Source organism: Tetrahymena thermophila (assembly GCF_000189635.1).
Source record: "Tetrahymena thermophila SB210 genomic scaffold scf_8254437, whole genome shotgun sequence".
In the NCBI taxonomy this organism is placed as follows: domain Eukaryota; phylum Ciliophora; class Oligohymenophorea; order Hymenostomatida; family Tetrahymenidae; genus Tetrahymena; species Tetrahymena thermophila.
The window spans coordinates 448,753-466,913 of NW_002476218.1; the positions used below are offsets into that span (position 1 = coordinate 448,753).

The following is an 18,161-nucleotide window of genomic DNA, read 5'->3' on the forward strand; positions in this document are numbered from 1 at the left end:
TTATAGTAAAGAGAAATTAATTATATTAGCCAAAAGTACAGTGAATGAATATAAGTAAGGATTTATTAATTTGTGTTTTTCAAACCAAGAGTACTGCATTAATGCAACCATCGTTTTCAGGGTTGTTAAGTACTTGAGCATACTTAGACCAAATAACTTTACCAGTTTGAGTAACAAGACCTAATTCAGAAACATTTACTTCTAAAATAGTACCTTTAGTAATAACACCTAAATTTGTATATAAAGCACTTTGAGGATTCTTCTTAACTCCAAGAATTTCAAGGGGAATAGTGGTTTTTAATTCAGGGTGAGTAACATTAGCTTTCTTGAAACGGAGACCTGTAGGACGAATGTAACGTTCGTACTTAGGTGCTTTACGAGTAAAACTGTCTCCGACAAAAGTAACTTTATTGATTTTACGCTTCCATGCTAATTTCTTTCTTTTACCTGATTTCATAACCTAGAACATTTCTGCTTCGGTCATGGCTTTAACCTTTTGGAGAGGAACTTACCATTTACCAGCCTTTTCTTTTCTCTTTTGCTTTATCATATTAGAAAGAACTTTAGAGTTATCTGTTTTTTCTCTGTCGAGAAGATAAGTAGGGACAGCACCTTCCTTAACTTAGTCGGTCTTGACTTCGACGTCCTTTTCTTCGTGAGCCTTAATAAGCTTTTTCATTCTAATCTTCTCTTTGAAACGTTCCTTGTTGAAAAGCTTGGCCTTGAGACCCTTCAAAGTTTGAGCCTTCTTGGAGATCACTTTGTGTTCTCTGGACTCTTTCTTTCTTCTCTTTTCGGCAGCATCTAAACGCTCACCGAAACGCTTTTTATGAAGCTCAATATACTCGTTTTGAGGCATTTATTAGTGAAATAAGATCCACTCTTTATTTAATAATTTTATTGATAAAATATACTAATTATAATCAATTAGTGATTTATGCTTAGCTTTGTTTAATTTATTTCCTTTCTATTATTAATTAGACCTCTCTTAGCTAATAATTTACCCTCCTCAGCTTTAATTAATCACAATCATTTTTGTTAAAATACGGTCAAATCAATCATTTAATTCTTTAATTTTAACTTAACAAATTTATGACATTTTGAGCAAATAGTAGGAGTTTCTAATTAATTTCATATACACTTTCATTCATTTATTAATTAATTGTTTTTAATTTTGCATTCTACTTTATCAAAAAGATTAAATTTTTTCATATTTTCTATCTGTTTGTCTTCTGATGTATTTATTTATTTTGTTTAAAATTCTTTCAATTATTTTTCCTAAAGCTAAACAAGCTGGGAAAATGCAAATTAAATAGCTTTGAAATTTGAAATATATTAAATAAAAAATAATTTTAAAAATTTTGTTGTATTGATTAAAAGAGACTTATTATTAATTAATTAATTATTTAGGCAAGAATAGAATATTTATTTACATTAGATAAAATATAAGACATATTTTGAATTTTTACATAGTTTTATAATTTGTGATATTATATTATTATTAATAAATTAGTTTGCAATTATTCTAAATAGTTAAAGATTTAAGATATTAAAAGTGCAATGAATTATTATAATTATATCTTTCACTTTTTCTTTTTGCTGCTTACAACTGAGAATCCATCTTCTTCCATAATTTGTTTCTTTTTTTCTTCTTCTGCCTTTTCTTCAGCAATTTTTTATAATTCCTCTTCAGTGAGCTCTTCTTCTACTTTATCATTTGGTCCAATAACACTTGAATCTTCCCAATCTTCTCCTTCTTCATCACTGTCATCATCATCCTTGTTGCCACATTAACCATTTACTTTAACATTCTTCATCAAAGCTCCCATTTTTTTAACCTCTTCATATAATGTGTATTTTCCATCTTCCAATTCATTAAATAAGGAGAGAATAGCTTTTGTCATCTTTAAAATTTGTTATTGTAAAAAATATATATACATTTTTATTTAAATCCAATTACTTCTTTTTCAGAATTATCTTCAATTAATGTATAAAATCTGTATTCGATTTCCTTAAGTAACCAATCTTCTAAATCTTCAGGCTTACAATCATATTCTAAATAAAGAAATTTTTATTATTTTTAAACTAATTATGTTAAATTTAATTACTTATTATGTATTAGAATAAATCCTCAATAAAATCTTGAACAACTTAAGACTCAGATTTGAATTCAGAGTCCAAATTTAATTACTTAGCTTCAGGGTCATCTCTAATTCTTTCTTCATTTTAACCAACCCATCCATTCTATACTATCAATTTAATAACAGGCCAATTCAAGACTATAATAGTCAAGCCTTCCTTAAATCTTCTATCAACTTCTTCGTATTAATTTTTTGAATCCATTTTGCTAAGGAAATTTTTATACTTTGTTTAATTTAATGTATTTCTGCTTATTGTAATAATTTATTTTAACCAATTGAAATTAACTTAGTAAATTTTAAAAACATAAATATTTAATTGTTTTATGAGACTCAAATTAAATGTCCATATAACAAAATTATTAAATTAATTAAACTATTATTTTGCAATTAATTATTTATTTTTCCATTTAAAAAATATATTTTGTTTGAAATTAATTTCAAGTATTTACATTTCACTAAAAATATTTTTTTATTGGTTGTTTATTTTAAAAAATAATTGATCTTATAAAATATACTCTTAACTCATAGCAAATATTTATATTAACTTATGCTATTAAAATAAAAAGGATATTTATAAATATAATTCTAACAAATTTAACTATTAATATTGTAAATTATTAATTTTCCTTTTAAAAAGTGTAAAATTTAATAATTTATTTCTACAATTTATCAAAATAGTTTTTTTTGCCTGTATATTTATAAATTGTTTTATAATAAAATGTATTCAAAATTCTCAGCTTAGCTAATAAATTGTTATTACCATTTATTGCTTTCATACAAAATATATTTATCAAAATCTATCTAAAAATTTAAACTATTATCTTGAAAATAATTAATTTTCCTTTTAAAAAGTGTGTTTTTTGTTAACACATTTCTACATTTTCCAAAAATAATATTTTAGAGTTTGTTTATTTCATTTAATAATTTGTCATATAAAATAAAAACAAAATTCTAAACACTTAGAATAAATAAATATTAATTTTTATCTTTTATATAAAAAATGTATTGATTTTTTTCATTCTAAAAAATAATTTAAAAAAATATTATTTTACAAATAATGAATTTTCTTTTTAAAAAGTATAAAATTTTTAATTAATTTCTTACTACAGTTTACCAAAAATAATGTTTTAAAATATATACAAAGATTTCTAAACACAAATAATTTGTAAATAAATACTAACTTTTATTGCTTAATAAAAAAAATTTATTTATTCAAAATTTTTCATTTTAATTAAAAAATGTTTATGTGAAAATCTAAATTTTTAAATAACGCATCTCGTATTTAATTAAATAGATAAAATATTTTAATAAAGAGTCAAGTAATTTAGTTAGTTAGTTCACTAATTTACCTTTCTTTTTTTCATTTTTAATAAAATCTATTAGCAGATGTTGTTTGAGATGAATGAGGAGAGTATTTGGGACTTATATTAGAACTTAGCAAGCCTTAGTTCTTGGAAATTAGTTTATTATATCCTGTACGATCGGAATTTTATCTGTCAGATTAAAGCATTTAGGAAGACTTAGGAGTAACTAAGCTTGTTAAATTTAACTTAAAATTATATTTATTAACCCCAGAAACGCCACCACCACCACAACTTTATTACCTCTTATGGTTGAGATTGAATTATTCTTTATTTGTGGTAGAGGTTGGAGGTTATACACTTGTTATTTTTTTATTTATGGGGCTATTGTTGTTAAAATAACAATTGTAAATATTCAAATCTTTTTGATATGAAGATGTAGGAGGAATGATATTGGTGCTTTGAGGAATGCTGCTTTAGTTAAAATTTGTGCTATTTATATTTCCTTTATTATTATTACTACTGTTTATCTTTGAGAATCTATTTGGTGATGATTGTGTGTTAACGTTTGAAGCTACTCCAGTAGATCCTAAATGAGAGGTATTTGCATTTTGGTTGTAGATGTATTAATTACTTAACGAAGTATCTTTTTCATACAGTCTAGAAGTTTAAGGCTACTACTAATGCTTTAAATAATTATTAGCCAACTGATTTGTTTGAAGTGGGTCTTTTTTTTCATAACTCTAATTGTAATTTTAATTGCTTAAATTCTATTTTTTCTAATAAGGTATCATGAATTGCTAAGTAGAAATATTGCTTTATTAAGGGATTGGCTACTATTATTGCTGCTAATAGCTCTATTTGTTTTAATAACTCTAATTTTATTAAGAATATTAATTGTTTATAGAACTCTTTTTTGGGGTTTTGTACTGTTAAATAATTTATTTAATGTATTCATCAGTAATCTTTTCATTCTAGGTAGAGCTTATAGGAGTTGTCAGCTTTGACGTTTTACTTTAATAATCTACTTTACTTTCTTGGATTTTATTTGAAACATTTGTATTCTCTTTTTTCAGAATGTTGTTATTGACTGTTTGAGAATGAGTAGAAGAAGGAAAATTTAAGTACATTTCATCTCTTTGTCTACTTGTCAAAGCATCTTTTTATGGACTTATCTAAGTAGAGTGACCTATAAACTCTAAATCCAAAACCTTTCCATTGCGTTGAGTTGATTAATTGTTTCTCGAAGTATTTGAAGAGTATTTCTACTTTAAATATTGCTCACCATTGCTGTTATCTTATAGCTTTTTTAAATCCAACTAGTGGACAATATTATTTTAGTTTGAATTTAGAGTCGAAGGATGAAGATTATTTTAGGTTTGAGGCTTATTCTGATTAATTGTACTTTGAGTGGAATTATATTACTAAGCTAAAGAACTATATTTTGGTTATTACAATTAGGTATCATATTTTCTAGAAGTTAAAGACCCATCTTATGCGTAGCTAGAATATTATAAGTAATTGTTAGCTATAGCTGTCATACCAGTTGTATTGTTTAAATTGCTTAAAGTGTTATTATTAACACTACTATTATTGATGATGTTTGCATTCGTGTTTATTAAAGCAGAAAATTACTCTTTTAAAGATTTAAACTCTTCTAACTTTTTAGCACTGTCTTTTTTGAAATTTGTTTATCCCGTGTCATTGAAGGAAACAACATTTAAGTCGTTTTTTAAAGATTTTGTATTTCCTTTAGAACCTTATGTTATAATTTGTTTATAGCCACCACTATAATTTGGATTCTAACTTGCATAAGCCTAGTTTTATGTTAAACTAATTGGTTCCTTTTTAGTTATATAATTTGTTGATTCACTGTTAATGAAGTTATCATCTGAGTGAGGAACAAAATTTTTTCTATAATCAAAATCAGCGCTAGATTATTCATCACTATCCTACTCTGCTTCCTAGTTTAAAAGATTTATTTATTTTTGAATAGCAGGTGAATATCCTTAAAAATCCTCAAAATGTTATTAATTTTATTTTTACAATGAATTATCATCCTCTTATTGAAGTTCAACAGTACTTTCGTGATCTTCAGCAGCTAAAATCTAGTTTTATGATTAGCTGCTTGATTGTAAATCATAATTCTACTCATTTTTATGTTCTTACTTATTTGTTGGATTAGATTCGTTATCCACAATAAAGGCTGAGGATATTGAAGAAGTTACTGAACTCTAAACAGATTCCTAAGTTTTTAATTTTATTTCTTCCTAATTTTTATTTTCTTTACTTTTACTTTTTGAGCTGAATAATTATTTAGTTATTTCTTTCATTTATTTATTTTTTTATTCGAAAATTTCATTCTATTTTTGATGCTTTTAGAAAACATTTTTTATTTTATCAATAAATTTGCTTTTTGTTTGTTCAATTTTGTCTTGGAAATTACTTAACTGCTATTCATTTATTAATTCAGGAGCTCTCTAAGGTTCAGGAGATTTCAGATTAAGAGTTTCACTATTCAAAATATTTTGCTTAATAAATGTATTTTAATTATTACTCTTGCCTTAAGCAGTTCCAGATGAAATGTCGTTTTATTTAAAATTGCTTCCTTATAAAGACATCTGTTCTTCCAAATAAGCAGTTCCGTAAGTAGGGTTTTAGTTACTTTAATAAATAGGAGAGATACTCCTTTCCCCGCTTACTCTGGTATTGCTAGCAGCTGATACCATTAATTAAGTTTATTACTGCAAAGATTAATCGTAAGGGACAGTATCACAACTTATAAAATCTTTTTAATCTATAGGAGATTTTTGAATATTTTCTGTACTTTATTTTAGCGCTTTTATGACTTGATGTATATTTTAATTAGTTTAGAATGACTAAGTGTTATTCATTTTTTCTTCCAATAGTAAATCATACAGCTCTTTCATTTATGTTTACATCATATCTACTCTCTTTTTAAGACTCTTATTTTCTTTCATTAATCTATGCTAAGCTATTTTTACCAATTCAATATCAGTAGCAATTATTTTTTTTGAATTATTCCCATTTTGATGATTATTTTTCTCACTTATTAGGTTATTTTGCTTAGATCCACTGCTATTTGCATGACCACTTAAATTTTAATTTTTATCGTGAGCTGATCTACTACTTTATGCTCTTTTTCTATTTCAAAAAGTTTTTTTATAAAAATGTAAAAAGACCATATAAAATATATTAAAACGAATATTTTGAACTAAATAAATCATTCATTAATTTACAATAATTGATATCTTACGAATGACTATAATTTTGAAAGTAGCTTAACATATATGGATTGCTATTTTATAGCTTTGGATTTAATACTGTAGATTATTTTAACAAAAATTTACGTTGCTGAAGTTTCACGAGAAGTTTAATAGATATTACTATTAATCTAAAAAGATTACTGCATTTAGTTTTTTTAATACTAGACTTACTGCTTAAGAAATATGTTTTCTTCTTTAAGTTTTTGCATTTCCTAAGAATTTTGCCTATATTTATGCTATTATTCGAATTTATGCCTAATTTTATCAAGCTTTTATCTCAGCTTATCGATCTCTATTTTATATGTCTCCTCACGTATTTTACATTTCGCTCTTAACTCTTCAAGCTTAGCTCTATCTTCGCTTATTTCTCTTCTCTAACATTATATTTAATAAAAAGTTGAATTGAATACTTAGAAAATATAAAATATGATGCTGATAAAAATGTGATAATATTAAAAAACATAATTTGACATCAAATAAAAAGAAAACCTATGAATTGGATCTAGGAGTACCAAACATTATAAATACTTCGTTTAAAAGTCTATCTCCTTTACCTTCTTTATACTAATATTACTTGCTAATTGCTATTTAGTTATAGTTTCACAAAAAAAATGACTCTCTTATTACCTTTAATTATTTTAAATAATAATGAAACAAATTAAAGTATCTGTTGATAGTTAAGAAATCTCTTTAATTTATTTGATTAAGATCTTATTAAGTTAATAAATTATTTCAATTAGTTCTTTATCATCTATAAAGCTATTTCATGCAGAATTAGATACAAATACTAACTTTGAAAAATTGTTCATTTTTTATGAATTTAACGATACAAAAGCAAAATAAAGTCAAATTATATTTGCATTCTGAAATATCTATAGAAAATTACGCATATAATTTTTAAACCATTAAAATTTGAATAAAATTAATTTTATTTCTATAACAAATAATAATTAATTCTTAAAAAAATACTTATAAGAATATCATTTTAAATTTATTTTATGAATTAATTTCTTTTATTTTATTTAATTTCTTACGAATAAAATCTTAATTTAAATTAAATTTTGTAATAATATGTATCAAATAATAATTGATTTTAAATTAAGTTAATATTCATCATAAAAATTATCATTTTTTACTAATAATTAAAATCATAATTAAAAAATAATATTAAAATTTTTATAAAATTAATAAGTATTAAAAATTAATTGGATTATTAGCTAAAATATTTTTAAGTTTTGATAATTAAAAAAAGTATTTTTAAAACAAACTGTTATCATTTTATAATTTTTTTAAAATATCCCTTTTAGATCTTTTTAAAATTTTTATTAATTGTTTTAAAAGACTTTCAAACAACATAATTTCTAAAAATTTAAATAATAATTTTTTTAAATAAATAATTTTAATAATTTATCTCAAAAATTATTAATTAATTTTGATAAAAATTTAAGTTATTTTCAGTTATATTTAACACATCCTGAAAATAAAAAATGAAGAATTTCTGCTATCTTTTTCTATGGTTATTTTTAAATTTTATAAGCTTATCTAAAACAAAAATAAATTTGATTTTGCTAAATTAAAGTTATAAAATAGATTTCTCATTTAATAATAAAATAAGAATTTTGCTTTTTAATCTAATAATGTTTAATATGTTTTTTAATTCTGAGTTACTAAGAATTATGGATGGTTTTTTTAATTCTAAGTTAATAGTTACTCAAGATAGTGAAAGATTCTAGTAAAATAATAAATAAGTCTAGTATTAAATGTAAAGTTTTTTTTTTGAATTAAAGATGATGATCTATTTTATCGCATGATAAATTTAAATAATTTTTATTGTATAAAAATAAATAATTATAAATTAATAGTGTTATATTAAATATTTTCTAATTTAATAACAAAAACATAATTAATATACAATTTAATGTGATTTAATTGAAATTAATTGTATGTTTTCTTTCAAAAGTAAAAATAATAAAACTTAAAAACAGGTTTAATTATGAAAACTAAAAAAAACCTCATTACTAATCAAAAAAATTTTGCTTAAATTGGTGAATATCTTCTATCTGTTAGTAAACTTTGTAAGAATAACATTTATCCACTTAAACTTGAAGAAGAATAATTTTATAATCTTAATAACTGTTGAAAAATCTGTTAATTTTAAATCTAAGTTGCTAAGAATTAACTGATTTTTGTAAATAACTAGTTTGATAGTTACTCAAACTATTGTAAGATATGAATTAAAATAATAAATTAGTCATTAATAAATGAAAAATTTTAATTTTAGTTAAAAGTAATGATTTGTTTTTAAAAAAATTATTGTGTGATAAATTTAAATAATATTTTTATGAATAGAAAAATATAATTATTATATTTTAATCTATCAATTATATATATATATATTTATATGTTTTATTCCAAAATTAAGATAACAACTTTATTTAATATTTATCAATTATCATTTTTTAAGTAGTCAGTTTATTAATATCATTCATCTTATTTTTGTTTACACTTGAACTATTTTAATTTCTCAGAAAAAATTAAAAATTAAAATATTCTTAAAAATCATTTGTAACTCTAACTATACTAAGAAATGATTAGTATCAAATTTTGGTGGGATTCAAGAAAATTAACTCTTAAATTAAACATATATCTAAGTTTTTCTTAAAAATCGAAACAAAAATCTCAAAAAATTTTAGAATCTATTCCCCTAGTATAAAGTAATAAATATATTTGAAATTTATATGATTGATGATTTAATAATAACTAATTTTTGTAGATTTTAATGATTTTTGTTCTATTTCATACATATTTAGTTCATTAAAGCTAATTAAATAATTAAATTATTAACTTATAATTTATATAAGTAATTTTTTAATTCATCTCTAAATTCAATATAGAAATTCAGAAACAGGAATTAATGAACCAATTTTAAAGAGTTTAAATGCTTTATAAACTTCTAATATAAATATTTTTTAAAACTTATAAATCAATAATTAATCAATCTATTCAAATTATATTTTTAAATTTATTTTATATTGATTTGTTTGTTTTTATCTGACTATTACTAAATAAAATTGTGAATAAATGATATGATCCTTCCTTTTATTTTATTTTGAAATGAATATTTTACTTTAATTTGAGAAAAGTATTTACTCACTCTTGCTTGAATTGATAAATAAGAATTTTGAAATTGACTACAAAGTATTTTATTAATTAAGTATTAAATTTATACTTTCTATTAGTATTTAATCAATAGGTAAGATTATTGCTTAAAAAATATAAAATTAAAACTTATTTAAATTTCAAAAATGCTTCTCTCAGATTTTAAAGGTCTTTTGAAATTTTCAGCCTGAATTTTTAATCAAAAATATAAATTTTTTTATTAGAGTATCTTTAAAAAACAAATTTATAAATAAATCATGAAATTAGATAGATAATTAATTTATTACTAGTGATTTATATGTATTATTAAAGATAATTCGAAGTGAATATATAAATTTAGTGTAAATTTAATTTAGCCATTAATTAACAATCAAAACACAATTTTCATTCAAGTGAAATTTATTTGGTTCTACTGATTGAATTGTGCTAATTATCACAACTGAGAAAAATTACAATTTTTTCTCACTTTTTCAAATAATATTCAGTACTTGATAAAATTTTCAGTAAAAATTTGAAAAAACTCCTTTCAACTTTAAAAAACTCTCAGCTATGAATTTAAGATATTTTTCAGATATGTGCGATTATCCTAAATCAAATATAATCATACATTTTTTTGATATATACTTTAAAGATTATTTTTAAGTAATTGAATAGCCTGAATTCATTCTCATTTAATTTTAGAAGCAATTGCTTTTCAGTTTTAAATATCAAGTGTAGAACGATTGAAGATACATAAATCATAATTAATTAAATAATTAAATTGATTAAAAAAAATCTATTGATAAAAATGATAAAACCTTAACTCCTTATCATTATAACTTCTTTAATTTTAGCAACAAGCCTTGCTTAGCTATCTTTCCCTATAACAAAAGTTTAAAGAAAATAGGAAGGATCAAGATTTCTTTAATCACTTAGCGTTGTTAATTAATATAATAATGTATATATGCTAACTATTTTAGTTGGTAAATCATAAACATAAATGAATGTCTAGCTAGATACTGGCTCATATGTTTTATGGTTCGCAAGTTAAAGTTGCTCAGGGTGTGAAGGTCATTATCCTAATAGGTATAATTGTAAAGCTAGTGATGGCTGTGTACTTAGTGGCACAGCAGATGAATAAGCATTTGGCGATGGAACTGATATCAGTGGAACAATAGGATAAGTACCTGTTTAATTCGCAGATGGTACTAAAATAAATAATTAATACTTCCTCTACGTAACTACTGGCAAAGACATAGTAAGTGGATAAGAAGATGGTATTTTTGGATTAGGTACAATTGATGTTTACAATTAAAATGGAAAATATTAGAATTGGGTGAATATTTTGTATAATAATAAAGTCATTTCTGCAAATTAATTCTCTTTGTATTTAGATAATGCTGGTAATAATTAGTAAACTACTAACTCCAAATTAATGTTAGGTAGTTTAGATAAATAATACCTTGCATCTAATGCAACAATAAACACTATACCAGTAACTGCATAAGATTAATGGACTATATCTGCATCTAAGGTTTCTTTTGGAGATAAAGTTCTTAGTTCATCTGCTGTAAATGTTTTAATTGATTCAGGAACTTCATTCATGGCTTTACCTAAAAGTATTCTCAGTAGTGTGAAATCAATTATGAGTGATCAATACTAAATGACATACGACTCAAACAATGGTGGTTTCTTTGGACCATGCAAGTATAGACTTCCTACATTTTCTTTTTATATGACAGATATTAATAATAACTAAGTAATATATACTTTAGAACCTGAATTTTATTCCCTTTATGATTCAACTTAGAATTAATGTGCATTCATAGTTTCAGAAGAAAAGGATTTAATTATATTAGGTGATGTATTTATAATGAAATATCTCCCAACATTTTAATATTCTCCTTATTTATTCATATCATTAGCATAATCTATAACATAACCTAATTCCATTCCGTTTTTACCTTCTCCTCCTCCAAATAATACTTCTTTTCCTCTATGGGCTAAAATAGTTATACCAGTAGTTGGTTGCATAATAATTGCTGCTGTTATCTTTTATTTTTATTCCCGTTCTAAAAATAGAAGACTTGCAAAATAACAACAATAATAACAGTAATAGCCCTAATTCTAATAATAATAATATTAATATCAATAAAACCCTTAAAATCCAGCATTTATAGTATAAACTGGATAATATTAACAAAATATGTATCAAGGTTAATAATACCAGTAAGGTTATTAAGCTTAACAATATTACAAATGATAAACTTAAAATAAAATAGTTATAAAAATAATAAATTAACTATTAAATTTATTTATTTATTTAACTAACTTTTAAAATTTAGCATTTATTTTAAATTAAAAGTTTTATCTTTCAAAGAAAATTACATTATTATACATGTTAATATATTGTAAAATCACGGATCTTGCTAAATATTTAAATTAACTTTATTTTTTTATTTTTATAAAAAAAAATATTTTTGTATTATATTAAATAATTTGATTATTGCTGAATATAAATAGAACATTTTACAGTAATTTTAATTTGTGATGAACGAAAAAGAAACAATAGTGAAAAATTTCTACTTAAGTTGTTTATTTATAACAATTATCAAAAGAATGACTTATTTTTAAATTTAAGTTTTATCGTTTAAATATTTAAATAATTATCATATGAAATAGAAGAATATTTTGTTCAAATTTAAATTTTTTATAAAAAAGAGAAATATGTTATTTCATCATAAGTCACTCCACCTATTTTTTAAATCTTGAAAAATAATATAAAAAGATAGAATCTCATATTAATACAAATATTATTATGTTTAAGATTAATTAAATATATATTTTATTGAATATTAGTTACTAACCAATACTAATTAAAGTTATTTATTTCTTTTTTATATTCATATCAATATTTTTACATAACTATTTGTTGTTTAATTAAGAGTAAATTAAAAATTTATTTTAAAAAAAGATCCAAAATCTTAATAGTTATCAATAAAATTAAGTAAACATTTATTCTCATTTCAGTTTTTGTATTAATTATATTCATTCATTCACATCTTTCTTGGAAAATTTTTTAATAATGCCTTAAAGAAAGTAATATTTATTTTATTTTTAAATTAAATTAAAAGAGATTAAAGCTCAGATATATACATCTATTTACTAATATTTATATTTTCAATTTAATTGTCTTAAAATATATTTTTAATTTAGATAATTCAAAATAATTAAAGAATTTATTGAACATTTTGAAAATTTTGAAAGTTAAATTTTTTTCGAAGTGTTAAATTAAGATTGAAGAAATTTAATTTTAATTAAAAGTTTTAACCAAAAAATATATAAATTAAATTTTTAATATGTAATTAATTTAGTGTTTTTAAAATTAATTTATTTTCACCAATCTTCTCCTCCATCTGATTCTTGCTTTTCAGCTTCTTATTCTTGCTTTTCTTATTTAGCTTTTTTCTTTTTGTTTTTCTTTTATTTAGGTTTTTCTATTTCACTCTCTGCAGTTGTTTAAGAATTGTTTTGGCAAGGAATTTCTTATTCCTAGTCTTACTTCTTTTCTTATTCCTTTTAATCTTAATTTTATTCTCCTTTTTATTATTCTTCATTTTTTACTTCTTCTTGTTAATCCTCATCTTCATCATCATCATCTTCATTGTCTTCTTCAGCATTTGTTTCATTAACCATTTTCATGTGTTTTCTGAAATTTTCCTCAACTTACTCCTTTTCAAGAACAACTTAAATTTCAGTATGCTCTTATAATATAGATTCTTTTGATTTGCAGCTGTTTTCACATCTTTATAAAAATTAAATTGTTTTTAGTTGAGGCTTAAACAAAGACAAAATAATTTAAAGTAGAAGTAAATCCAAATTAATGTTGAATTAAATATTTTTTTTTAAACAACAAATTACGTGTAGAATGCAATAACTCCCCAATCATATTCTATCATAGATGGGAAATGGTTAAGTATGGATGAGTTTAATTAGAATTCAAATATCAGATTTTTATTACAATTTTTGCATTTAGGAAGAGAAGTCCATTATTTCTTATCAGAATACCAAAGAGGTGTAGTATCTTTAGCTCTGCAATATCTAAGAATGTGATAATCTTATTTTTATAAAACAAAACAGAATTTATCAAAACAGGAATCGCTGTCATCATCATCGTCTTCATCATCTTCATAACTTTCTGCTACTAATTTATCAAACTTTTATCCAAAATCAGGATCCTCCATAGCCATTTAGGCAAATTACTTGATAAGTTAATTTTCTTTATCATAATTTTCTTTGGGAGCTCCCTTTTTATTATTTTATTAGTATTCTTTATCATCAACTTCAAAAGGTTTAGCAATCTTCATATACTCTTTTTCTAATGATTGTGTTTCTTTTTATTCAACAACATCAGTTGAAATTATATATGCCTTTTCAAGTATATTTTTAGCAAATTTATCGCTTTTATAATTAGTAATTTGATCACTTTGCTTTTATTATGCTCTTAATAATTTAATAGACTCCTATCTATTTTGGCAGCTTTTATTCTTTTGAGTAAAATTATTTTAAAATTAACTTTATTTTCTTTTAAATTTAAAAAGTTATCATTTTACTCTGCAAAAGAAGACATAAAGTACTCTATGATAGGCATGTTCCATTTCTAAAGGTGCATAAAGCTGTATGATAAAAATAAAAAAATTTATAACCCAAAATTATTATGAGTAATAAATACTTACTTAAAGTAAAAATGTCATATCACCTTTGCATAAAGGGCATTGAACGCTATCAGGACAACTATTTTGATTTAACCATACCTTAATAAAATAATATATTTTACAATTTCCCTATTTAATATTAAAATAGATATTACTGGTTCTCCACCGAGCAAGGAAGGAAAATCATCAGATGCGTCTTATAATTTATCTTTAATTGGATCTGGAAAACCAATGATAATGTCTTCTCTAAGATTCATTTTGCTATCTTTATTTAAAGCCTATAATGAAATTAAATTTTTATAGTTTGCTTGTTAAAATCCTTAAAATTATTGTAATTACTTGTCTTATTTAGAATATATCTAAATTCAAAATTAATATCCTACTTTGTGTTTTTTTTCTAATTTGTACTTTTATAAATAGCCTTTCTTTTAAAAGCTGAATGAATAATTCTTTTGATTATTATCCTTTAAAAATAATAGTTAGCAAATTTAATTTTTTATAATCAATTATATTTCAATAAATATTTCTATATTACAACTATAAAATATTTATATTTTTGAATTTATTTAAAATATTTTAATTTTATTAAAATACAAATAATTTTTATTTTTTTTATATTTAAGAAAGACTTAACAAATAATGAACGAATTATTATAATAAGTCACATTCTAAACATTCTAAACAACTTCTAATGTAAAATTAAATAAAATTTTAATATTACTTTAATTACTCATATATTAAGGAAGATTTTTTTTTATATTTGCAAAAGCATTTTTTATGAAGAAAATTTTTAAATAAATAATTAATATTTCTTAGAAATAATTAGCATTTATGATGATAAACATGGTATATTCAAAGATATAAAATAATAAAAACTATTTGATTAATACTTGATTATTCATAAACTCTTTAATTTAAATAATCTCATAATAATACTTATTTTAATTTTAAAAAAGAATTAAGACATTTTTAATTCACTAAAATCAATTTTTTATCAATTATTCAATTTTTATTTTACTTAAAAATATAGAGTACACCTAGGTTAGTATAAAGTAAATATGAGAAATTAAATATTTTATGAAATGTTTAAATCATTTGTAAAAATTAAATCAGACATAACATATTTTCTTCCATTAAAGGAAAAAAAATTAGTATCATTTAAGGGTTAACGCATTTTTTAATTTAAAAATTAACTTACTAATCCCTAATTAAGTTATTTACATATTTTTTTAAAGAAAACGAATAGTTTTAATTACTTAAATAAGTTAATTTTTTTAAATCAGTAATTGAAGAAGTTTATTAAAACTTTTTAATAATTATTACATACTAATGAATAAAATAAATTTGATGAATTTTTATTATTTTATAAATCTACAATAACTAAGTATGATTCAATTAAGGAATTAAATATCATACTTTAATTAACCTGAATAATATTAAAATAGCAGCTATTAATATTTTAAATATTTAAAAACGAATAAATAAATATAAAATTAAACATTTTAATAAATTAAAGGAAGAGGGTAAATTTAATTTAACTATTTCTTAGAATTTTGAATGAGAAGTTTACAAATTATGATTAATTTGGCTTACATAGTTTTAAAATAATATGAATAGTTTTAATTAATAAGATTGTCATATAAAATTAATTTTCAGTAATATCTTACTCAATAATTATGCCAGCTATGGAAATAAATTTCTAAGATTTTTCCATAATGATTAAATCAAATTTATTGACTTTGTAACTTAATTTAGTTACTAACTTTTTTAGGAATGAGTTTTATTATTAAAATTATTAAGATTGGGTTTTATAATTTATTTACAACATCACCGTCCTCTCATTTACGTAACTCTGTTAAAATATAAATTCATAAAATTTTTATAAAAATTAAATAAATTTACCGACACCTAAGTTACTTAAATAGTTTATAAATTTTTTTAGAAGTATTTAAAATTTAATTTTTTTGCTTTTTGTCATACTGTAATAAGCTTAAATTTTATTGTTTAATATTTTTATTGCTTATACAAAGAAAACTAAACATAAAAAATAATTTGTAATCTATTTTGCAAAATTTTAGAATTAAATAACTTGAATAAGGTAGTTTTTTATAGATTAAAAATCGTTCATTTTTAATAGTTGTTTAAATATTAGGATTTGTTAAAACACTAAAATGAAAATTCATAGTAAATTCCCAATAATATTTAAATTTGATATTTATTGTGGTAAAAGTTAAATTTAATATAAAATTAAAAACTTTGAATTTACATACAAAAGTTACTAAAAAAATTTAAATAAATTATAAAATAATAAGAATTAATCAAGCTTGTAATTGAAAAAATATAGTTAAGTATTTTATTATAATTTTGATTTGCTAATCTACTGATAAAAAAACTGAAATCTCTGTCAAAATTGATTATTTGCTTTGAGCACAGGTAAAAATCAAAAATATAAAATACTGGATATTAATTTTTGGTAAATGGTAATATACCTATTTCTAATGCATAATCTATTGTGTTTTTATTACTCATCAAGGTTACAAAAAATTAGCCACAAAAAAAAGAAAATTGACATTTAATATTAATTGATAAGATTGGAATAGATGTATCTGCTTCGAATTGATCATACCTTAAAAATAAAAGTATATCAAATATTATCTTTTCAACATTTAAATATAGATTTTTAGTTTTACAAGTATTTGATTAATTTGCTTGTCAAGCCTTTAGAAATATTTCCATATTGTTAAAAAAAATATTAAGCAAGAGATAAATATAGGATTTTATTGAAACCTACATAAATTGTTAAAATATATTTTTTCTTCTACTTCTTCTACTCTTAAACGAAAATCAAACTAAATATCAATTTTCAGCCTTATAATTTATTAAAACGTTAAAATTTCACTTATTTACTGTCTATATTTTTGTTTTTAATCGATTACAACTAGCTTAAAAACTGATTACTAAATTTAATAAAGAAATCAATTTTTGAATTAAACTAAATTAAAGGAAATAATATTCAAAACTATAAATTATTTTTAAAAAAAATTTCAATAATAAGATATTAAAAAATGATATTTTTAGGATATTGAAGTATATTGAAAATTTTTTTAACCTGACTTTTAAATAAATTTAGATACGAATAATTTTTTATATATGTATTTTTAATTTGAATTACTTATAATTCATTCCTTAAATACTGGAATTAAATTAATTTGTTTTTGTTTGTTTATTTGTTTGTTTGTCTGTTTGTAGCATTAAATTATTTAAGTATCAGACAATAGATGAAATTAAATTCATTACATTTCGTAATTACATATTTTTATTATATTTTGCAAAGTTCAATTTTTATTTACTTTCTTATTGATTAAAATAAACAATTTTAAGAACGCTTATTAAATAGCTAAGAGATTGTAAAAATATTATAATAAAGCTTATTAATTTGCACATTTTTAATTAAATAAATATATCTATTACAATTTTACATTTGTAGTGAGGTTTTCACTCAAAATAAATCATTAAAGTTAGGGATTTTAATACTACCATATCTTAGGCTTAAAAGTAACTACTGACAATAGTCATCAT

At 21.5% G+C, this 18,161-nt stretch overlaps 5 protein-coding genes across 5 annotated transcripts; 1 reads left to right on the top strand and 4 right to left on the bottom strand. All coding sequences in view use genetic code 6, as the record gives it.

The window, feature by feature from the left end:
• Positions 1 to 79: 79 nt before the first annotated feature.
• Positions 80 to 859, bottom strand: TTHERM_00446310 (ribosome biogenesis NSA2-like protein; the record flags this gene model as incomplete). Its single annotated transcript, XM_001023394.3, has 1 exon — positions 80 to 859. The coding sequence occupies one exon, from the start codon at positions 857 to 859 to the stop codon at positions 80 to 82; it is 780 nt and encodes a 259-aa protein (XP_001023394.1).
• A 724-nt stretch (positions 860 to 1,583) lies between these two features.
• On the bottom strand, positions 1,584 to 2,343 carry TTHERM_00446320 (pre-rRNA-processing protein TSR2; the record flags this gene model as incomplete). The annotated part of the gene is made up of 3 exons (XM_001023395.3): positions 1,584 to 1,904; positions 1,961 to 2,055; positions 2,109 to 2,343. The coding sequence occupies 3 exons, from the start codon at positions 2,341 to 2,343 to the stop codon at positions 1,584 to 1,586; spliced, it is 651 nt and encodes a 216-aa protein (XP_001023395.1).
• A 1,158-nt stretch (positions 2,344 to 3,501) lies between these two features.
• Positions 3,502 to 7,248, bottom strand: TTHERM_00446330 (hypothetical protein; the record flags this gene model as incomplete). Its single annotated transcript, XM_001023396.2, has 3 exons — positions 3,502 to 6,607; positions 6,814 to 7,103; positions 7,219 to 7,248. The coding sequence occupies 3 exons, from the start codon at positions 7,246 to 7,248 to the stop codon at positions 3,502 to 3,504; spliced, it is 3,426 nt and encodes a 1,141-aa protein (XP_001023396.2).
• Positions 7,249 to 10,654: 3,406 nt separating this feature from the next.
• Positions 10,655 to 12,130, top strand: TTHERM_00446340 (eukaryotic aspartyl protease; the record flags this gene model as incomplete). Its single annotated transcript, XM_001023397.4, has 1 exon — positions 10,655 to 12,130. The coding sequence occupies exon 1, from the start codon at positions 10,676 to 10,678 to the stop codon at positions 12,128 to 12,130; it is 1,455 nt and encodes a 484-aa protein (XP_001023397.4). The 5' UTR covers positions 10,655 to 10,675.
• A 1,133-nt stretch (positions 12,131 to 13,263) lies between these two features.
• On the bottom strand, positions 13,264 to 14,960 carry TTHERM_00446350 (programmed cell death protein 2, carboxy-terminal domain protein; the record flags this gene model as incomplete). Its single annotated transcript, XM_001023398.3, has 6 exons — positions 14,922 to 14,960; positions 14,738 to 14,860; positions 14,604 to 14,681; positions 14,481 to 14,543; positions 13,789 to 14,414; positions 13,264 to 13,672 (listed from the first exon to the last, which is right to left on the bottom strand). Exons 2-6 carry the CDS (start codon positions 14,837 to 14,839, stop codon positions 13,264 to 13,266), a joined length of 1,278 nt encoding a protein of 425 aa, XP_001023398.1. The 5' UTR covers positions 14,840 to 14,860; positions 14,922 to 14,960.
• Between the last annotated feature and the right edge of the window lie 3,201 nt (positions 14,961 to 18,161).